The 23,675-nt window shown below is 38.6% G+C and overlaps 1 protein-coding gene across 1 annotated transcript in view; it reads left to right on the top strand.

Annotated features, from left to right (window-relative positions):
• Positions 1-23,675, top strand: part of ZFP1 (ZFP1 zinc finger protein) — a 38,118-nt gene that overhangs the window by 2,605 nt on the left and 11,838 nt on the right. Inside the window, exon 2 of the mRNA XM_082862546.1 lies at positions 4,112-4,170. Within this exon, the coding sequence (XP_082718672.1) occupies positions 4,156-4,170 (15 nt within the window). The 5' untranslated portion in view covers positions 4,112-4,155. The remainder of the gene's footprint in view (positions 1-4,111; positions 4,171-23,675) is intronic.

Here is a 23,675-nt window from a genome sequence, read left to right as displayed (position 1 = left end):
AATTTGTTATTTAATTTCCAAACATTAGGGGATTTTCTACATCTCTTTCTATTATTGATTTCTAGTTTAATTCTGTTTTGGTCAAAGAATATACTTTGTTATGTATTTCAGTTCTTTAAAACTTGAGATTTGTTTCATGGCTAAGGATATGATCTACCTTGGGGATTTTTAAAAAATATTTATTTATTTATTTGGCTGTTCCGGGTCTTCGTTGCTGCATGCAGGATCTTTTTAGTTGCGGCATGTGGGCTCTTTCTTGTGCCATGCAGGGTCTAGTTCCCTGACCAGGAATTGAATCTGGGCTCCCTGCATTGGGAGTGTGGAGTCTTAACCACTGGACCACCAGGGAAGTCCCTGGGAATGTTTTTTATGTACTTTAATGACTATTGTGCTGTGTTGGTGGTAGAGTTTTCTGTCAATGCTAAATGGGTCAGGGTGGTTGATAGTGTGGTTGAGTTCTTCTGTATCCTTACTGTTTTTTTATCTACCTCTCTTGTCACCTACTGAGAAAAGAATATTGAAGTCTCAAGTTATAATTGTGATTTATCTATTTATTCTTTCACTTTTATCAACTTTTGCTTCTTGTATTTTGAAGTTCTTTTGTGCATATACATTTAGGATTGTTATATGTTCTGGTGATTCGATACATTTATCATGTGTCATTTAGCACAGTGACATGTAATATCACACTTTATTCCTGGTAATATTTCTTATTAAGTCTACTTAGCCTGATATTAATCAGTCCAGCTTTCTTTTGATTAGTGTGTGCAAGGAATATCATTTTTTATTTTTTATTTCCTCTTATTTTGGCTTTGCCTTGCAGCATGCAGGATCTTGGTTCCCCAACCAGGGATCAAACCTGTGCCCCCTGCATTGGAAGCGTGGAGTCTTAACCCCTGGACTGCCAGGGAAGTCCCAAGGAATATCATTTTTTATCCTTTTATTTTTGATCTAGCTATTATTGAAAATTCAATTAACAATCAAGAAGGAAGAGAATTTTATTTGAGCCAGCCTGAGGATTGTAACCCAGGAGACAGACTCTAAGAAGCTCTGAGTACTGTCCTGCCTGTTAGAAGTTGAAGGCACAGTCATATACATTTTTTGAGACAAAGGATCATACATCAAAATGACCTACTGACATAAAGTTCACCAATATACAGTAGTCCAGGTAAGCACTTACAAAGTGAGCAGCAAGTCATCATGACCCCCTGACAGAGTTGAGAAAGAATGTTAACCTTTTAAGAAGTTACATTGCTAGCATCAGAAGAAAGAAAAAAGATCTTTATGGTTGAGTAGGCATTCCCATCTTTGAGAAGGTCTGGTTAATGTGTAATGCGGCTGGATGTTGCACACTAAACAGAGAGGGAGGAGGCCCAAAGGACAGAATTTTACATTTAAATTTCTTGTTCTGTCTTAAAATTTTATTTCGTCACTATGTTTTTATATTTAAAACACATTGCTTTTACTTTATTTTTAGCTGTGCTGGGTCTTCATTGCTGCGTGCGGGCTTTCTCTAGTTGCAGCAAGAAGGGGCTACTCTTCATTGCAGTGTGTGGGCTTCTCATTGCGGTGGCTTCTCTTGCTTCAGGGCACGGGCTCTAGGCATGCGGGCTTCAGTAGTTGTGGCATGTGGGCTCAATAGTTGTGGTGTGCGGACTCTAGAGCACAGGCTCAGTAGTTGTGGCACACGGGCTTAGTTGCTCCGGGACATGTGGGATCTTCCCGGACCGGGGATCGAACCCGTGTCCCCTGCATAGGCAGCCAGATTCTTAACTGCTGTGCCACCAGGGAAGTCCCAAACACATTGCTTTTTAGACAGCACGTAGTTTGGTCTTTTTTATCCAGTTTGGCAACCTTTGTCATTTAATTGGTGTGTTTGTACAATGAATTATTGACATGGTTGGGTTAAAATCTACCATCTTACTAGTTTTCTTCTACTTGGCCCATCTGGTCTTTGTTCCTATTTTCCTCTTTTTCTGACTGCTTTTGGATTTAGTGGTAGTTTTTCATGAATCCATATTTTTCTCCACTATTTGGTTATTGTTTATACCTCTAAATTTTTTTGTGGTTGCCCTAAGGTTTAAATAAACTTCTTGAGTGAATCACAGTGAACCTTTAAATATAGTCTGTTGTTTGTGTGTAATGTAAGATCCTTAAAACAATATACTGCCATCAACAATTTCATCATCTCATCTATGTGCTATTATCGTTATATATTTTACATATGCTATAAGTTCACAAAACTTGTCTACTCTTTTTGCTTTAGACAGTCAAGTATCTTTTAGATTGATTAAAAGTAAGAAAAAATGTCTTTTATATTTCTCTTCATTTTAACCATTCCCAGAGATCTTTATTTCTTTGTGTAGATCCACATTTCTGTCTGTTATCATATTCCTTCTACCTGAAGAACTTCTTTAAATATTTCTTGTAGTACAGGTCTACTGGGAATGAATTTTCTGTTTTTGTTTGTTTGAAAAGGTTTTTATTTTCACTTTTATTTTTTGAAAGATGTATTTGCTGGGTATAGAATACTGGATTGGTAGTTTTTTCTTTTTTCTTTTTTTCTTTTTCTTTTTTAAAGCACTTCAAAGATGTCACTACATTGTCTTCCAGCTTGTATAGTTTCTGATGAGAAATTCTCTGTGATTCTTTAATTCAGTTCCAGATCACTGCAATAAAGCAAGTCACATGAATATTTTGGTTTCTCAGTGCATATAAAAGTCATGTTTACCTTTACTGCAGTCTATTAAGTGTGCAATATCATTACGTCTAAAAAACAATGTGCATACCTTAATTTAAAAGTACTTTATTACTAAAAAATGCTGACCATCATCTGACAATGCAAAGTTACCACAAACCTTCAATTTGTTTAAAAAAAAAAAAGGCAATCTGTGATGAGCAATAAAATGAGGTATGTCTGTATGTAACGTGTCAGGTTTTTTTTCTGGCTGCTTTCAAGAATTTCTCTCTAACTTTGGTTTCCATTGGTTTGAATATGGTATGTCCAGGTGTGTCCATTTTATTTTGTTTTTTGATATTTATCCTTTTTGGATAAATTATCTGAGTTTCTTGGATCTGTGGTTTGATATCATTCAGTATTTTTGGAAAATCCTTGGTCATTATGTCTTCAATACTTCTTCTGTCCCATTTTCTCTTCTTTTGGGATTCCAATACATTTTTTTGAAGATTATTTATTTATTTATTTTATTTATTTTTGGCTATGTCAGGTCTTAGTTGCAGCACACGGGATCTTTCGTTGCAGCACGCGGGCACTTCGTTGCAGCACATGGGCTTCTCTCTAGCTGTGGCATGCAGGTTTTTCTCTCTCTAGTTGTGGTGCGTGTGCTGTGTCGTTTGCGGCACGCGGGCTCTCTAGTTGAGGCTTGTGAGCTCAGTAGCTGTGGTGCAAGGGCTTAATTGCCCCGCGGCATGTGGGATCTTAGCTCCCCAACCAGGGATCGAACCTGCGTTCCCTGCATTGGGAGAAAGATTCTTTACTACTGGACCACCAGGAAAGTCCCTGGGATCCCAATACATTTTTGTTAGGCCATTTGATATTGTACTACAGCCCTTGGATTCTCTGTCCTTTTTTTTCCCCCTTTGCTTTCTCTTTGTGTCTCAGTTTGGGTAATTTCTTTTGACCTATCTTCAGATTTACTGAAAATTTCCTCAACTCTGTTGTAATACCTATTGAAGGTATTCTTTCGACTCTGTTACTGTGTTTTTCTTAGCATTTCCATTTTTTTCTTGAAGTTTCCATCTCGAAATTCTCTGTTCATTCATTTTGTAAATCTTTTCCTTTAAAGCTTTAATATATGAATCATAGTTTTAAATTCCCTGTCCAATAATTTAATCAATCATGGTTTCTTTTGACTGTTTTGTCAGTTGATAGTGGGTTGTCTTTGTCTTACCTTTTCAGATATTTCATGTTTGATTGAAAGTGAGTGCTGCCAGCATGATCCTTTTTGCCCCTTCTGAACAGGCAAAAGGACTAGCTCAGGAGGTAGTATTTTCTCAGGTGATGTGTAAGGATTTCCATACAAGTCATTCTAGAAGTTCTGAGGCAGGTCAGATCTTTAATAACAATACCTTTCTTTTTCCTCTATTTCAGTTCTGCCTTCATAGTTCTCTGCCTTTACCCAAAAGCTGTAGAAAATGAACAAATCCCAGGTGAGTTGTTTGTTTATTCCCAATTTTATTTTTCTGTGCATTTGAGGAAGTTTATAAGGACCTAGAAAATGAAATAGAAAGGTATAAATGAGTAAAACTCAGGAAAACATAGTAAGAATAATCAATACCAGCAGCCAAAAAGTAAATCAAGTTAATTAAGTGTCTTGCATTGATTATGAATACCATTTCCTTGGTTCTCTAGTATTAGGTCTGAATAAATTTTATGGACCTTCATATAGATGGTGTTTTGAACAGTATCTCCAGAAAAAATAATTAAACAGCTTATTATTTTGTCTCTGGTTATTTCATATAGCATTCTTCAGGGTACTATAGTGTGTATTTTATTTTTCTGGTCAGATTAGCATGATGCTAGAGAACTCACTAAATATCCGGATGTGTATTTAAATTCTCCCCCTAATTTCCATGAGTTCCATTGTCATTACTTTCTTGAATGGCATTGCAGAATGTATTTGTACATATTTACACAAGTATAAGTACAGGTTATTATAAGATAGCATATTAATCATACTGTTCTGTTTATATGTGTTTTGTTTTACTTTTAATGAACAGACTTAATTTTTTAGAGCAGTTTTGGGCTTACGGAAAATTTAAGTGAAAAGTACAGAGTTCCCATATACTCCTTTTCTCCCTCTGCACAGTTTCCCCTGTTACTAACATCTTGCATTAATGTGGTATACCTGTTACAGTTGATGAACCAATATTGATACTTTAAGTAAAGTCCATAGTTTACATTAGGATTTGCTTTTGGTGTCATGCATTCTGTGCATTTTGACAAATACATAATGACGTGTATCCACCATTATCATATCTTACAGAATAGTTTCACTGCCCACAAAATCCCCTGTGCTCCATCTACTCCCCCACTTTCCTTGAGCACCTGGAAACCACTGATTTTTTTTTTTCTTTTACTGTCCCCCTAGTTTTGCCTTTTCTAGAACATCATACAGTTGGAATCAGTCAGTATGTAGCCTTTTCAGATTGGTTTCTTTCACTTAGTAATACACATTTAAAGTTCCTCCATGTGTTTTCATGGCTTGATAGTTCATTTCTTTTTATCACTGAATAATATTCCATTGTCTGGATGTACTACCATTTATTTACCCATTCAGCAATTGAAGGACATCTTGGTTGTTGCCAGGTTTTGACAATTATGAATTAAGCTGCTATAAACATCTCTGTGCAGTGTTTTGTGTGGATATAAGTTAATCATTTGGGTAAATGCTAAGGAACACAATTGCCAGTGTGTACAGCAAGAATATGTGTACTTTTGTGAGAAACTGCCAGACTGTCTTCCAGAGTAGCGGTAACATTTGCATTCCCACCAGCAGTGAGTGAGAGTTCCTGTTGCTCCACATCCTCGTCAGCATTTGGTGTTGTCAGTGTTGTGAGCTTTGGCCACTTTTTTTTTTTTTTTAAAGGGCTTCAAATGCTTGGCTTTTTATTTATTTATTTATTTTTGGCTGTGTTGGGTCTTCGTTTCTGTGCGAGGGCTTTCTCTAGTTGTGGCAAGCGGGGGCCACTCTTAATCGCGGTGCGCGGGCCTCTCATTATTGCGGCCTCTCTTGTTGCGGAGCACAGGCTCCAGACGCGCAGGCTCAGTAGTTGTGGCTCACGGGCCCAGTTCCTCCGTGGCATGTGGGATCCTCCCAGACCGGGGTTCAAACCCGTGTTCCCTGCATTAGCAGGCAGATTCTCAACCACTGCGCCACCAGGGAAGCCCCACTTTTTTTAAAAAAATGATTTTATATTCATTTATTTATTATTTATTTATTTAGGCTGCACCAGGTCTTAGTTGCGGCATGCGTGCGGGATCTAGTTCCCCAACTGGGGATCAAACCTGGGCCCCCTGCATTGTGAGCATGGAGTCTTACCCACTGGACCACCAGGGAAGTCCCGAACTTTGGCCACTTTAATAGGCATTTAACAGTGTTTTATTGTTGTTGTAATTTATAATTCTCTGATGATATGACATGATGTTGAGTATCTTTATGTGTGTTTATTTGCCACCTGTATATCTTCTTTAGTGAGGTGTCTGTTAAGGTCTTTGGCCCTTTTTAAAAATTTGTTTTATTGAAGTATAGTTGATTTACAATACTGTGTTAATTTCTGCTGTACAGCAAAGTTATTCAGTTATATATGCATTGTTTTTTTAAAATATTCTTTTCCATTAAGGTTTAACATAGGATATTGAATATAGTTTCCTATGCTATACAGTAGGATCTTGTTGTTTATATAATAGCTTACATCTGCTAACCCCAACCTCCCACTCCATCTCTCCCCCAACCCGTGATTCTGTTTCTGTTTCACAGAAAGGTTCATTTGTGTCATATCTTAGATTCCACATATAAGTGATATCATATGATACTTGTCTTTCTCTGAGTTATTTCATTTAGTATGATAATCTCTAGGTCCATCCATGTTGCTGCAAATGGCATTTTTCATTCTTTTTTATGGCTGAATAGTATTCCATTGTATATATGTACCATATCTTTATCCATTCCTCTGTCAGTGGACAGTTAGATTGCTTCCATGTCTTGGCTATTGTGAATAGTGCTGCTATGAACATAGGGGTGCATGTATCTTTTTGAATTATAGTTTTGTCTGGTGATATATGCCCAGGAGTGGGATTGCTGGATCATAGGTAATTCTATTTTTAGTTTTCTGAGGGACCTCCATACTGTTTTCCATACTGGCTGCACTTTGGCCCATTTTTAAATCAGGTTGTTTGTTTTCATATTGTTGAGTTTTGAGAGTTCTTTATATATTTTGGATATCAATCCTTTATCAGGTATGTGTGTTACAAAGATGTCTTTGTCTTTTCATTCTCTTGATTATGTGTGTTTTTATCACTCAATAACATATTTTTGAAGTCTTTCCATATCAGAGTATAGAGTTTCCTCATTTTTTTCTGATTTTTTTTATTGTGTAATGTAATATGTGTACAGATGAGTGTATAAAGCATTATAATACTCTTTATACATGTTATAACATGTATAAAAATATGTGTACATTAAAGAATAAATGGGCACTCACATTAAGAAATAGAACATTATCTGTTCTTTTTTAAAAATATTTATTTATTGGGGCTTCCCTGGTGGTGCAGTGGTTGAGAGTCCGCCTGCCGATGCAGGGGACACAGGTTCGTGCCCCGGTCCCGGAGGATCCCACGTGCCGCGGAGCGGCTGGGCCCGTGAGCCATGGCCGCTGGGCCTGTGTGTCTGGAGCCTGTGCTCCGCAACGGGAGAGGCCACAACAGTGAGAGGCCCACGTACAGCAAAAAAAAAAAAAAAAAAAAAAAAATTATCTATTTATTTGGTTGTGCTGGGTCTTACTTGCGAGCTGCATAGTTGTAGCAGGTAGGCTCCTTAGTTGTGGCTCGCCAACTCCTTAGTTGCGGCATGCAAACTCTTAGTTGTGGCATGCATGTGGGATTTAGTTCCCTGACCAGGGATCGAACCCGGGCCCCCTGCATATTGGGAGCATGGAATCTTAACCACTGCGTCACCAGGGAAGTCCCTATCTGTTCTTTATGATACATTCTCTGATTGAATCCTGCTAGTAGGTAGCCACTATCTTGACATTTTTGTTATTTATTCCCTTGCTTTCCTCAGAGATTTTACCATGTATGTATATATCCCTAATCAATACAAAATTCAGTCTTGAAAAACTATAACTGCGATTTATATTGTATAATTTTTTGTTTGGTGGAGTTTTTTTTCTTTTTCTAGATGTATACAGTCTAAAAGATGTCCTTTTATGTACCCATGTTTTCTTTAGCAAGACTTAAGATTTTTATCATTGTTTTTTCAAGATATATTAGCCAGTGTTAGTTATAGAGTGGTGAAACCACTCATGCATTGTTTGTGGTAGTAAAAAATGGTACAGACTTACTGGGGAGCAATGTGGCAAAACTTATCAAGCAAGCAGAAATCTAATTGTGTGTAGAAATTCTGCTACTATTGAATAAAGGCTCCTGGGAGATGAACTGAATAGAGTCTCTGAGTCATAGTCTGGCTTCAGTTTTTCTGAGAGTTTACAAAAATCTCATTTGGAGAAGTCATTGGCAAGGTCATGAAAAACATAGGAAAACATAGGGCTCACATGGTTGGACCATCTGGCAGGGTCAGAGTGTGAATCAGGTATTGAATGTCTGACAAGAATATAATTAGAGTGAGTGGGCTGCTCAGTGTTCTCTGCTTCTTAGCTCACTAGTCAACTGCCAACTCTCAGGAATAGATCAAAGCAGAGTACTTCTGTGAGATGAAATGAGTGTCCTCATGTGATCCAAGTCAGCCTGGTGTGGAGGGGAGAGAGAGATGTCATCAGGCTTGTTCAAGACAAGCCAAACCAAAGTTAAACCAACCCCAACAGATAAGAAGCTGGGCCAGGATCACTAGGGTATTCTGCCCTCAGGTTAACAAGGTGATACGATGTCACTAGGCATCACATCTTATGATGGCCCTCAAAATACCTGCTTTTGAATCACACTATTCCAATCTGTATGACAAACAATTTAGTATTAATGGAGAATCACTACCATTCTGCAATGTCCTTCAAACTCCTCCTAGGGATTTCCTTCACCTTTTCTATTGATCTTTTGTTTGCCTTTTCCCCTGTCTTTGTCTTTTTTGAATTACTATTTTATTGAAGTAGATTCTTCAGCAGCTTCTTGAGAAAGGGTATGTGAGAAATACATTTTTTTAAACTTTGCTTTTCTGAAAATGTCTTCATTCTGATACGATACTTGGTTTATGGATAATATGAATGTGAATTTGTCCATTCTTCACTTTAGTTCTGTCAGTTTTTGCTTGATGTAATTTGAAGCTGTATTGAGTTCATGTACATTTATTGAGTGCATGCACACTTAACGATTTTTCTATCTTCCAGATGGATTTACTGTTCTATCATTTTGGGATGTCCCTCTTTACCTCTGGTCATACCCCTTGTCTGATTTAAATATAGCCATACCTACCTTTTTTTCTAATTTTTATTTTATATTGGAGTATATTTGACTTACAGTGTTGTGTTTCAGGTGTACAGCAAAGTGATTTAGTTAAACATACATATATCTATTCTTTTTCAGATTCTATTCCCATATAGGTTATTAGAGTACACTGTGCTATACAGTAGATCCTTGTTGATTATCTTTTCTAAAAAAAAATTTATTTATTTATTTTGGTTGCGCCTGGTCTTAGTTGCGGCATGCAGGATCTTCGTTGCAGCACACAGGATCTTTAGTTGCGGCATGCAGACTTCTTAGTTGCAGCATGCATGTGGGATCTAGTTCCCCAACCAGGGATCGAACCCAGGCCACCTGCATTGGGAGCGCGGAGTCTTACCCACTGGACCACCAGGGAAGTCCCTGATTACCCACTTGATTTTATTTTGTTTACTTTTTTAAAATACATCTTTATGGAGTATAATTGCTTCACAATACTGTGTTTCTGTTGTACAACAAAGTTTATCAGCCATATGCATACATATATCCCCATATCCCCTCCCTCTTGAGCCTCCCTCCCACCCTCCCTATCCCACCCCTCTAGGTCATCACATAGCAGCGAGCTGATCTCCCTGTGCTATGCGGCTGCTTCCCAGTAGCTATCTGTTTCACATCTGGTAGTGTATATATGTTGATGCTGCTCTCATTTCACCCTAGCTTCCCTCTCCCCTCCCCATGTCCTCAACTCCATTCTCTGCGTCTATGTTTATTCCTGCCCTGCCGTTAGGTTCATCAATACCATTTTTTTTTTTAGATTCCATATATATGCGTTAGCATATGGTATTTGTTTTTCTCTTTCTGAGTTACTTCACTCTGTATGACAGACTCTAGGTCTATCCACCTCACTACAAGTAACTCAATTTCGTTTCTTTTTATGGCTGAGTAATATTCCATTGTATATATGTGCCACATCTTCTTTATCCATTCACCTGTTGATGGACATTTAGGTTGCTTCCATGTCCTGGCTAATGTAAATAGTGCTGCAGTAAACATTGTGGTACATGTCTCTTTTTGAATTATGGTTTTCTCAGGGTATATACCCAGTAGTGCGATAGCTGGGTCATATGGTAGTTCAATTTTTAGTTTTTTAAGGAACCTCCGTACTGTTCTCCCTAGTAGTTGTATCAATTTACATCCTCACCAACAGTGCAGCAGGGTTCCCTTTTCACCACACCCTTTCCAGCATTTATTGTGTCTAGATTTTTTGATAATGGCCTTTCTGACCAGTGTGAGGTGATACCTCATTGTAGTTTTAATTGCATTTCTCTAATAATTAGTGATGTTGACCATCTTTTCATGTGCCTCTTGGCCATCTCTTTGTCTGCTTTGGTGAAATGTCTATTTAGGTCTTCCATCCCTTTTTTAATTGGGTTGTTTGTTTTTTTGATATTGAGCTCCATGAGCAGTTTATATATTTTAGAGATTGATCCTCTGTCTGTTGTTTCACTTGCAGATATTTCCTCCCATTCTGAGGGTTGTCTTTCATCTTGTTTATGGTTTCCTTTGCTGTGCAAAAGGTTTTAAGTTTAATTAGGCCTCATTTGTTTATTTTTGTTTTTATTTTTATTACTGCAGGAGGTGGGTCAAAAAAGATCTTGCTGTCCTTTATGTCAAAAAGTGTTTAGCCGGGCTTCCCTGGTGGCGCAGTGGTTGAGAGTCCGCCTGCCGATGCAGGGGACGTGGGTTCGTGTCCCAGTCCGGGAAGATCCCACATTCCGCGGAGCGGCTGGGCCCGTGAGCCATGGCCGCTGAGCCTGCGCGTCCGGAGCCTGTGCTCCGCAGCGGGAGAGGCCACAACGGTGAGAGGCCCACCTACCGCAAAACAAACAAACAAACAAAAATGTTTTTCTCTAAGAGTTTTACAGTATCTGGTCTTAACATTTAGGTCTTTAATCCATTTTGAGTTTATTTTTGTGTATGGTGTTAGGTAGTGTTCTAGTTTCATTCTTGTACATGTAGCTGTCCAGTTTTCCCAGCACCACTTATTGAAGAGGCTGTCTTTTCTCCATTGTATATTTTTGCCTCCTTTGTCATAAATTAGGTGACTATATGTGAGTGGGTTTATTGCTGGGCCTTCTATCCTCTACCATTGGTCTATATTTCTCTTTTTGTGCCAGTACCATACTCTCTTGATTACTATAGCTTTGTAGTATAGTTTGAAGTCAGGGAGCCTGATTCCTCCAGCTCCATTTTTCTTTCTCAAGATTGCTTTAGCTATTCAGGGTCTTTTGTGTTTCCATACGAATTGTAAGATTTTTTGTTCTAATTCTGTGAAGAATGCCATTGGTAGTTTGATGGGGATTGCATTGAATCTGTAGATTGCTTTTGGTAGTGTAGTCATTTTCACAATATTGATTCTTCTAATCCAAGAACATGGTATATTTCTCCATCTGTTTATGTCATCTTTGGTTTCTTTCATCAGTGTATTACAGTTTTCAAAGAAAAAGTCTTTCCCCTCCTTAGGTAGGTTTATTCCTAGGTATTTTATTCTTTTTGTTGCAATGGTAAATGGGAGTGTTTCCTTAATTTCTCTTTCTGATTTTTCAGTGTTAGGGTATAAGAATGCCAGAGATTGCTGTGCATTAATTTTGTACCCTTACCAAATTCATTGATTAGTTCTAGTAATTTTCTGGTGGCATCTTTAGGATTTTCTGTGTATGTATCATGTCATCTGCAAACAGTGACAGTTTTACTCCTTCTTTTCCAATTTGTATTCCTTTTATTTCTTCTTCTTCTCTGATTGCCATGGCCATGACTTCCAAAACTATGTTGAATAAGAGTGGTGAGAGTGGACATCCTTGTCTTGTTCCTGATCTTAGTGGAAATGCTTTCAGTTTTTCACATTGAGTATGATGTTTGCTGTGGGTTTGTCATATATGGCCCTTATTATGTTGAAGTAGGTTTGCTCTATGCCCATTTTCTGGAGAGTTTTTATTATAAATGGGTGTTGAATTTTGTGACAAGCTTTTTCTGCATCTATTGAGATGATCCTATGGTTTTTATTCCTTAATTTGTTAATATGGTGTATCATACTGATTGATTTCTGTATGTTGTAGAATCCTTGCATCCCTGAGATAAATCCCATTTGATCATGCTGTATGATCCTTTTAATATCTTGTTGGATTCTGTTTGCTAGTATTTTCTTCAGGATTTTTGCATCTATGTTCATCAGTAATATTACTCTATAATTTTCTTTTTTTTGTGATACCTTTTTCTGGTTTTGGTATCAGCGTAAAGGTGGCTTTGTAGAATGAATTTGGGAGTGTTCTTTCCTTGCAATTTTTTGGAAGAGTATGAGAAAGATTGGTGTTAGCTCTTCTCTAAATATTTGATAGAAATCGTCTGTGAAGCCATCTGTCCTGGACTTTTGTTTGTTGGAAGATTTTTAATTACAGTTTCAATTTCATGACTTGTGGTAGGTTTGTTTATATTTTCTAATTCTTCCTGGTTCAGTCTTGAAAAATTGTACCTTTACAAGAATTTGTCCATTTCTTCGTGGTTGCCCATTTTATTGGCATATAGCTGTTTGTAGTAGTCTCTTACAATCCTTTGTATTTCTGTGGTGTCAGTTGTGATTTCTCCTTTTTCATTTTTAATTTTATTGAATTGCATCCTCTCTCTTTTTTTCTTGATGGGTCTGGGTAAGGGTTTATCAATTTTGTTTATCTTCTCAAAGAACCAGCTTTTAGTTTTATTGATCTTTGCTATTGTTTTCTGTGTTTCTGTTTCATTAATTTCTGCTCTGATCTTTATGATTTTTTTCCTTCTACTGACTTGGGGTTTTCTTTGTTCTTCTTTCTCTAGTTGTTTTAAGTGTAGAGTCAGATTATTTATTTGAGATTTTTCTTGTTTGTTGAGGTGAGATTGAATTGCTATAAACTTCCTTCTAACAGCTGCTTTTGCTGCGTCCCATAGGTTTTTGGTCGTCGTGTTTTCATTGTTATTTGTTTCTGTGTATTTTTTAATTTTTTCTTTGAGTTCTTCAGTGATCTCTTGGTTATATAGTAGCACACTGTTTAGCCTCCATGTATTTGTGGCTTTTACAGTTTTTTTCTGGTAATTGATTTCCAGTCTCATAGCATTGTGGTCAGAAAAGATGCTTGATACAATTTCAATTTTCTTAAATTTTCCAAGGCTTGATTTGTGACCCAAGATGTGATCTATCCTGGAGAATGTTCCGTGTGCACTTGAGAAAAAGTGTATTCTGCCACTTTGGGGTGGAATGTTAAATCTTTCTCATCTATTGTGTCATTTAAAGCTTGTGTTTCCTTATTTATTTTCTGTTTGGATGATCTGTCTATTTTTATAAGGGGGGTGTTAAAATCCACTACTATTATTGTGTTACTGTTGATTTTCCCTTTCATGGTTGTTAACATTTGCCTTATGTATTGAGGTGCTCCTATGTTGGGTGCATAAATATTTATAATTGTTTTATCTTCTTCTTGGATTGATCCCTTGATCATTATGTAGTGTCCTTTGTCTCTTTTATCTGATATGACTATTGCTACTCCAGCTTTCTTTTGATTTCCATTTGCATGGGATATCTTTTTCCATCCCTTCACTTTCAGTCTGTATGTGTCCCTAGGTCGGAAGTGGGTCTCTTGTAGACAGCATATATATGGGTCTTGTTTTTATATGTATTCAGCCAGTGTGTGTCTTCTGGTTGGGGCATTTAGTCCATTTACATTTAAGGTTATTATCAATATGTATGTTCCTATTACCATTTTCTTAATTGTTTTGGGTTTGTTTTTGTGGGTCTTTTTCTTCTCGCGTGTTTCCCGCCTAGAGAAGTTTCTTTAGCATTTGCTGTAAAGCTGGTTTGGTGGTGCTGAATTCCTTTAACTTTTGCTTGTCTGAAAAGCTTTTGATCTCCATCTAATCTGATCTTGCTGTGTAGAGTAATCTTGGTTGTAGGTTTTTTCTTTCATCACTTTAAGTATATTCTACCACTTCCTTCTGGCCTGCAGAGTTTCTGCTGAAAAATCAGCTGATAACCTTATGGGGATTCCTTTGTATGTTACTTTTTGTTTTTCTCTTGCTGCTTTTAATATTTTTTTAAATTACATTTTGTTAGTTTGATTAATGTGTCTTGGTATCTTTCTCCTAGGGTTTATCCTATATGGGACTCTCTGTGCTTCCTGGACTTCGGTGACTATTTCCTTTCCCATATTAGGGAAGTTTTCCACTATAAATCTCTTCAGATATTTTCTCAGACCCTTTCTTTTTCTCTTCTTCTTCTGGGACCCCTGTAATTCGAATGTTGGTGCGTTTAGTGTTGTCCCTGAGATGTCTGAGATTGTCTTCAGTTATTTTCATTCTTTTTTCTTTATTCTGCTCCTTGGCAGTTATTCCCACCATTTTGTCTTCCAGCTCACTTACTTTTTCTTCTGCCTCTTTTATTCTGTTATTGATTCCTTTTTTTTTAACTGTGATTAGCATTTAATAATTCAGAGGAAGCCTGAGGCCTTCCTGAAGAATCACCTGGAGATTGAACTTCGAACAGCCATAATGAAGAGAGAGCTACATCACAATCAGTGGTGATAATTAAATATGTAAAGTTTTCATAGAATTGAGAATAAATGAGAAATACAAGGTAAACGAACAGTAGAGTGTATAATGACTGTGATCTTGTTATAGATTCCTTTTAGTGTAGTTTTCATTTCAGTTATTGTGTTGTTCATCTCTGTTTGTTCTTTAGTTCTTCTAGATCTTTGTTAAACATTTCCTGTATTTTCTCAGTCCGTGCCTCCATTTTATTTCTGAGATTTTAAATCATCTTTACTTTCATTACTCTGATTTCTTTTTCAGGTAGATTGCGTATTTCCTCTTCATTTATTTGATCTTGTAGGTTTTTACCTTGCTTCATCTGTGACATAATTTTTTGCTCTCTTTTTGTTTTTTTTTTTTTGATTGGTGGGATTGTGTTCCTGTCTTACAGCTTGTTTGGCCTGAAGCTTCCAACACTGTAGTTTGTAGGCTGTTGGGTGGAGCTGGGTCTTGGTGCTGATATGATGACCTCCGGGCGACTTCGATGAATATTCCTTGGGGTCTGACATTCTCTGTCAGTACAGTGATTCAGACTCAGAGCTCCCACCGCAGGAGCTTCGGCCCAGCCCCCAGCTAATGAACCAAGATCCCGCAAGCCGTGCATGGTGGAAAAAAAAGAAAAAACCAATAACAAAGAGTTTAAAAAATAAATTTAGACTAGGAAACTAATAGATATGTTAGAAAGAATATAAAAATAAAAATATAGATGAAACAACAACCGGAAGGTAAAACAGAACCACAATAGTAAAAAAGAGAAGGAAAAAAAAAGTGGAAAAGGCCTTGGCTGTAGAGGGTGGGGCCTAAGCAGGGGCGGGGTTTGTGTGGTAGGCAGGGCCTATGGTTAGGACCTACAGGGCTGGAAAAGGCCCTGGGCAGTGTAGGGGGGTGGAGCTGAAGCTCAGCGGAACAGAAGGGGCCAAGGCATGCCTCTCATCTCAGAGAGTGGGGGACCCCACCTGGGAGCCCAGCAGGCTTCCTGGGCCTGAGTGGGCGGGTCCACACTTTCCACTCTTCTCCTGCTCCTCTGGTCCTGGAGGGCCTCTCCCACCTGCATTCTCCCCCCGACCTCCTGTTCTCACCCAGCTTACTTTCTATGCCCCCAGGACCCACGTGGCCTGGAGGGGGCTTTGGAGGGTGGGGGACCCGGCATGGGAGCTCAGCAGGCTTCCCGGGCCAGAGCGGGTGGGGCCAATGCCTTCCGCTCCTCTCCCGCTCCTCTGGTCCTGGAGGGCCTCTCCTTCCTGCTTCTCCTGTTCTCCCCTGGCCTGCCTCCTTGCCCCTAGGACCAATGCGGCCCAGAGGGGGCCTCTGAGGGCATAGGACTTGGCCCGAGATCCAGGCAGACTTCCCCAGCCGATTGGGCAGGGGAAATGGTGGGCGCACTCCCCGCTGCTCTGAGCCCCCAAGGGTCCTTCCAGGCACGGGAACCCCTCTCCCACTCTCAGCCACCCCTCAGGGTGCTGGTCCTGTCTGGCCTCCACTTCTCCTCCCCCCTCAGTCCCCCCACGTCCTACCGGTTTGCTTGGGCGTTCCTCCTGTCTCCTTGGGCGTCAAGGTCCCCCACCAGTGTCTGACAGGTGCCCTAGTTGTGGGGAGATGTGAACTCTGCGTCTTCCCACACTGCCATCTTGACTCCGCCCCCCTGTTATAGAGTAGTGTGTATATGTTAATCCCAACCTCCTAATTTATCCCTCTCCCCACCTTTCCACTTTGGTAACCATAAATTTGTTTGCTAAGTCTGTGAGTCTTTCTGTTTTGTAAATAAGTTCATTTGTGTCATTTTTTTAGATTTTACATGTGTGATATCATATATTTTTCTTTCTCTGACTTACTTCACTTAGTATGATAATCTCTGGATCCATCTATGTTGCTTCAAATGGCATTATTTCATTATTTTTTATGGCTGAGTAATATTCCTGTGTGTGTGTGTGTGTGTGTGTGTGTGTGTGTACCACGTCTTCTTTATCAGTTCCTTTGTTGATGGATACTTAGGTTGCTTCCATGTCTTGGCTATTGTAAATAGTGCTGCAGTGAACATTGGGGTGCATGTATCTTTTTGAAGTATGCTTTTCTTTGGATATATGCCAAGGAGTGGGATTGCTGAGTCATGTAGTAGCTCTATTTTTAGTTTTTTAAGGAACCTCTGTGCTGTTCTCCATAGTGGCAGTACCAATTTAAAATTCCCACCAGCAGTGTAGGAGGGTTCTCTTTTCTCCACATACTCTCCAGCATTTGTTGTTTGTAGACTTTTTGATGATGGCCATTCTCACTGTTCTGAGGTGATACTTTGTTGTAGATTTGATTTGCATTTCTTTAATAATTAGCAATGTTGAGCATTTTTTCATGTGCTTTTTGGCATTTTATATGTCTTCTTTGGAAAAATCTCTGTTTAGCTCTTCTGCCCATTCTTTGATTGGGTTGTTGTTTTGCTGTTGAGCTGCATGAGCTGTTTGTATATTTTGGAGATTAATCCCTTGTTGGTTGCTTTGTTTGCAAATATGTTCTCCCATTCTGTGGGTTGCCTTTTTGTTTATGGTTTCCTTTGATGTGCAAAAGCTTTTAACTTTAATTAGGTCCCATTTGTTTATTGTTGTTTTATTTTCATTCCTGTAGGCGGTGGATCAAAAAAGATACTGCTGCCATTTATATCAGAGTGTTCTGCCTGTTTTCCTCCAAGAGTTTTATGGTATCTGACCTCACATTTAGCTCTTCAATCCGTTTTGAGTTTGTTTTTGTGTATGTTGTTAGAGAATGTTCTAATGTCATTCTTTTACGTGTAGCTGTCCAATTTTCCCAGCACCATTTGTTGAAGAGACTGTCTTTTCTCCTTTGTATGTTTTTGCCTCCTTTGTCATAGATTTAATTGACCATAGGTGCATGGGTTTATCTCTGGGTTTTGTATCCTGTTGCACTGATCTATATTTCTGTTTTTGTACCAGTACCATACTGGTTTGATTACTGTAGCTTTGTAGTATAGTCTGAAGTCAGGCAGCCTGATTCCTCCAGCTCTGTTTTCCTTTCTCCGGATTGTTTTGGCTATTCTGGGTCTTTTTTTGTGTGTGTGGTACACAGGCCTCTCACTGTTGTGGCCTCTCCCATTGTGGAGCACAGGCTCCGGAGGCGCAGGCTTAGTGGCCATGGCTCACGGGCCCAGCCGCTCCACGGCATGTGGGATCTTCCCAGACCGGGGCACAAACCTGTGTCCCCTGCATCGGCAGGCGGACGCTCAACCACTGCGCCACCAGGGAAGCCCTATTCTGGGTCTTTTTGTGTTTCCGTACAAATTTAAAAAAATTTTTTCCTACTTCTGTGAAAAAATGCCATTGGTCTTTTGATAAGGATTGTGTTGAATCTGTAGATTGCTTTAGGTAGTATGGTCATTTTGACAGTATTGATTCTTCCACTCCAAGACCATGGTATATCTCTCCATATGTGTCATCTTTGATTCCTTTCATCAGTATCTTACAGTTTTCTCAATACAGGTCTTTTGCCTCCTTAGGTAGGTTTATTCCTAGGTATTTTATTCTTTTTGATGAGATGGTAAATGGAATTGTTTCCTTAATTTCTCTTTGTGATCTTTCGTTTTTAGTGTATAGGAATGCAATAGATTTCTGTGTATCAATTTTGTATCCTGCAACTTTACCAGATTCATTGATGAGCTCTGGTAGTTTTCCAGTAGCATTTTTAGGATTTTCTAAGTATAGTATAATGTCATCTGCAAACAGTGACAGTTTTACTTCTTGTTTTCCAATGTGGATTCCTTTTATTTATTTTTATTCTCCTATTTCTGGGACTAGGACTTCCAAAACTATGTTGAATAATAGTGGCGAGAGTGGACATCCTTGTCTTGTTCCTGATCTTAGAAGAAATGCTTTCAGTTTTTCACCATTGAGAATGATGTTAGCTGTGGGTGTGTCGTATATGGCCTTTATTATGTTGAGGTAGGTTCCCTCTATGCCCATTTTCTGGAGAGATTTTTATCATAAATGGGTGTTGAATTTTGTCAAAAGCTTTTTCTGCATCTATTTTTTTTTCAGCTTGTTTTTTGTTTGGTTTTTTTTTAATGTGGACCATTTTTAAAGTCTTCATTGAATTTGTTACAATATTGCTTCTGTATTTTATGTTTTTTGTTTGTTTTGTGGCCACAAAGCATGTAGGATCTTAGCTCCCCAACCAGGGATTGAACCTGCACCCCCTGCATTGGAAGGCAAAGTCTTAACATCTAGACCACCAGGGAAGTCCCTTTTTCTGCATCTATTGAGATAATGTGGTTTTTATTCTTCAAGTTGTTAATGTGGCATATTCTTCAGGTTGTTAATTCAGTGGTTTGCAGATATTGAAAAATCCTTGCATCCCTGGGATAAATCCCACTTGATCATGATCCTTTTAATGTATTGTTGGATTTGGTTTGCTACTGTTTTGTTGAATTTTTGCATCTATGTTCATGAGTGATACTGGCCTGTAGTTTTCTTTTTTTTGTGGTATCTTTGTCTGGTTTTGGTATCAGGGTGATGGTGGCCTTGTAGAATGAGCTTGGGAGTGTTCCTTCCTCTGCAATTTTTTGGAAGAGTTTCAGAAGGATAGATGTTAACTCTTAATGTTTGATAGAATTTGCCTGTGCAACCATCTGGTTCTGAACTTTTGTTTATTGGAATTTTTTAAATCACAGTTTCAATTTCAGTACTTGTGATTGGTCTATTCATGTTTTGTATTTCTTCCTGGTTCAGTCTTGAAAGTTGTACCTTTCTAAGAGTTTGTCCATTTCTTCTAGGTTGTCCATTTTATTGGCATATAGTTGCTTGCAATAGTCTCTTATGAGCCTTTGTATTTTTGTGGTGTCTGTTGTAACTTTTTCATTTCTAATTTTATTGATTTGAGCACTCTCCCTTTTTTTTCTTGATGAATCTGGCTAAAGGTTTATCAATTTTGTTTACCTTTTCAGAGAAACAGCTTTTAGTTTCATTGATCTTTTCTTTAATTTTCTTTGTCTCTATTGCATTTATTTTGCTCTGATCTTTATGATTTCTTTCCTTCTGCTAATTCTGTGTTTTGTTTGTTGTTTTTTCTCTAGTTTCTTTAGGTGTAAGGTTAGGTTGTTTTTGTGAGATTTCTCTTGTTTCTTGAGGTGAGAATGCTTTGCTATAAACTTCCTTCTTAGAACTGCTTTTGTTTTGTCCCATAGGTTTTGGATTGTCATGCTTTTGTCTTAATTTGTCTCTGGGTTTTTCTTGATTTCCTCTTTGATTTCTTCAGTGATCCATTTGTTGTTCAGTAGCATATTGTTTAGCCTCCACGTGTTTGTGTTTTTTACAGTTTTTTTCTTGTAGTTGATTTCTAATCTTATAGTGTTGTGTTCAGAAAAGATGTTTGATATGATTTCAATTTTCTTAAATTTACTGAGGCTCGCTTTGCCTCCAGCATGTGATCTATCCTGGAGAATGTTCAACATGCACTTAAGAAGAAAGTGTATTCTGCTACTTTTGGATGGAATGCTCTATAAATATCAATAAGTCCATGTGGTCTAATGTGTCATTTAAGGTCTGTGTTTCCTTATGGATTTTGTCTGGATGATCTGTCCATTGATGTAAGTGGGGTGTTCAAGTCCTTCACTATTACTGTGTTACTGTTGATTTCTCCTTTTATGGCTGTTAGTAATTTGCTGTATATATTGAGGTGCTTCTAGGTTGGATGCATATGTGTTTGCAATTGTTATATCTTCTTTTTGGATTGATCTCTTGATCATTATGTACGTCCTTCTTTGTCTCTTGTAACATTCTTTATTTTAAAGTCTAGTTTGTCTGATATAAGTATTGCTACTCCAGCTTTCTTTTGATTTTCATTTGCATGGAATACTTTTTTGCATCCCCTCACTTATAGTCTGTATGTGTCCCTACATCTGAAGTGGGTCTCTTGTAGACAGCATATATACATGTCTTGTTTTTGTAGCTATTCAGCCAGTCTGTGTCTTTTGGTTGGAGCGTTTAATTCATTTAAATTTAAGATAATTACTGATATGTATGTCCTTATTGCCTTTTTGTTGTTTTGGGGTTGTTTTCTTAGGTCTTTTTTCTTCTCTTCCTCTTTTGTGCTCTTCTCTTGTGATTTGGTGACTATTTTTAGTGTTGTGTTTGGATTCTTTTTTGTGTGTATATCTATTGTAGATTTTTGGTTTGTGGGTACAAAAGATTTTGATGTATCAGTCTATATGTATACAAAATTGTTTTTAAGTTGCTGGTCTTTTAATTTCAAGTATATTCCCAATACGCTACATTTGTGCTTCTCTTCTAACTGTTGCTGGTTTTGATAGCATATTTTTGTGTGGATGATTTCCTACCTTTATGTTTGCCTTTACTGGTGAGCTTTGCCATTTGTAATTTTCTGGTTTCTAGGTGTGGGTTTTTCTTTCCCGCCTAGAGAAGTTCCTTTAGCATTTGTTGTGAAGACCTTTTGGTGGTGCTGAATTCTCTTAGCTTTTGCCTGCTGTAAAGCTTTCAATTTCTCCATTGAATCTGAATGAGATCCTTACTGGGTATAGTATTTCTGGTTCTAGGTTTTTCCCTTTCATCACTTTAAATGTATCATGCCACTCCCTTCTGGGCTGCAGAGTTTCAGCTGGAAAATCAGCTGATAACTTTATGGGGATTCCCTTGTATGTAATTTGTTACTTTTCCCTTGTTGCTTTTAATATTTTCTCTTTGCCTTCAATTTTTGCCAGTTCGATTAGTATGTGTCTTGGCATGTTCCTCCTTGGGTTTATCCTGCCTGGGACTCTCTGTGCTTCCTAGACTTGGGTGAATGCTTCCTCTCCCATGTAAGGGAAGTTTTCAGCTATTATTTCAAATACTTTCTAGGCCCTTTCTCTCCTCTCCTTCTGGAACCCCTATAATGTGAATGTTGGTGCATTTAATGTTGTCCCTAGATGTGTCTTAAACTGTTGTCAGTTTTTTTTCATTTTTTTCTTTATTGTGTTCCATGACAGTGATTTCCACCATTCTGTCTTCCAGGTTACTTATCTGTTCTTCTGCCTCATTTATTCTGCTATTGATTCCTTCTAGTGTGTTTTTCATTTCTCTTATTGTATTGTTCATCTCTGTTTTTTAAATTTTCTAGCTTTTTGTTAAGCACTTCTTGTATCTTTTCAGTCTATGTCTCAATTCTCTTTCCCATATCTTGGATCATCTTTACTGTCATTACCCTGAATTCTTTTTCAGGTAGATTGCCTGTCTCCACTTCACTTAGTTGTTCTTTTTTATCTTGTTCCTTCTTCTGGAACATATTTCTCTGCCATCTTGTTTTCTTTAACTTTCTATTTTTGCATTGCACAGCCTGCAGGATTGTAGCTCCTCTTGTTTCTGATGTCTGCCCCCTGGTGGATGAGGCTGGTCTAAGAGGCTTGTGCAGGCTTCCTGTTGGGAGGGTCTGGTGCCTTCCCACTGGTGGGTGGGGCTGGGTCTTATCTATCTGGTGGGCAGGGCCATGTCAAGGGGCATGCCTATAGGCGGCTGTGGGTTTAGAAGACTTTAAGTAGCCTGACTGCTGATGGATGGGGCTGTGTTCCCACCCTGTTGGTTGGTTGTCCTGTGGTGTCCCAGCACTGGAGCCTTTGGGCTATCTGGTGGGGCCAGGTCTTGGTGTCAAAATGTTGGCCTCCAAGACAGCTCACGCCAATGAATACTCCTCAGTTTCTTCACCACCAGTGTCCTTGTCCTTGCAGTGAGCCACAGCTGCCCCCCACCTCCCCAGGAGACTCTCCAAGACCAGCAAGTAGGTCTCTGAGGCTCTTATGAAGTCACTGCTTTTTCCCCAGGTCCTGGTGTGCACACGAAACCTTGTGTGAGCCATCCAAGAGTGATATTTCTGTTTCCCCCAGTCCTGTGGATTTCCAGCAATCAAGCCCCACTGGCCTTCAAAGCCAGATGCTCTCAGGGCTCCTCCTCCCAATCCAGACCCCCAGACCGGGGACCCTGTCATGGGACTCAGAACTCTCACTCCTGTGGGAGAATCTTTGTGAATATATTTTCCAATTTGTGGGTTGCCCACCTGGCAGCTATGGGATTTGATTGTATCAGGAATGCACCCCCCCTACTGTCTCGTTGCAGCTTCTTCTTTGTCTTTGGAAGTAGAATATCTTTTTTGGTAGGTTCCAGTCCTTTTTTGTCAGTGGTTGTTCAGCAGTTAGTTGTGATTTTGGTGTTTCCGTGAAAGGAGGTGAGGTCAGGTCCTTCTACTCCACCATCTTGTCCAGGCATCCCTGCCTCTAGAGTCACAGGCTGTATATCTACCTTTTTATGATTAGCATTTTCATGGTATATCTTTTCCATTTTTTTTTGCTTCAACCTATTTGTGTTCTTATATTTATAGTGTGTTTCTTACCTCTAAGTAACATATAGTTGGGTCATAGTTTTTATCCAGCCTGACCGTCTTTTAATTGACTTATTATTCTGTCTGTAATTAAGTTCATTATACAGTTGGATTTAAGTCGGTCATCTTGCTGTTTGTTTTTCATCTGTCCTATATGTGTCTTTTTTCCTTTGTGTGTTTCTTTTTTTAAGAAAATGGTTTCTCTAGGGATTACAGTTTCTATACTGTAGTAATCGCCTCAAATTAGGATTATACCACCTCACTACAATCCAAGAGCAGAAATCAGTATACTGCAGTGAATTCTTAAAGCTTTTGTTTATCTGTGTATGCCTTTATTTTGAAAAGTATTTTCCCTGGGCATAGAATTCTAGGGTTAATTTTTGTTTCAGTACTTTAAACATGAATTCCATTTCTGTCTCACATGTGTGGTTTCCATTAAGAAATAATTCTTCATTTTTATTGCTCTTCCCTAAAGGAGGTGCGTCTTTTTTTTCTTCTTTCTTTTGGCCACACTGTGCAGCATGCAGGATGTTAGTTCCCTGGCCAGAGATCGAACCTGCACCCCCCTGCAGTGGAA

Source organism: Leucopleurus acutus (assembly GCF_964270905.1).
Source record: "Leucopleurus acutus genome assembly, chromosome: 20".
Taxonomy (NCBI): Eukaryota; Metazoa; Chordata; class Mammalia; order Artiodactyla; family Delphinidae; genus Leucopleurus; species Leucopleurus acutus.
The sequence above is the reverse complement of the archived record's forward strand: the minus strand, read 5'-3'. Positions and strand labels throughout refer to the sequence as shown.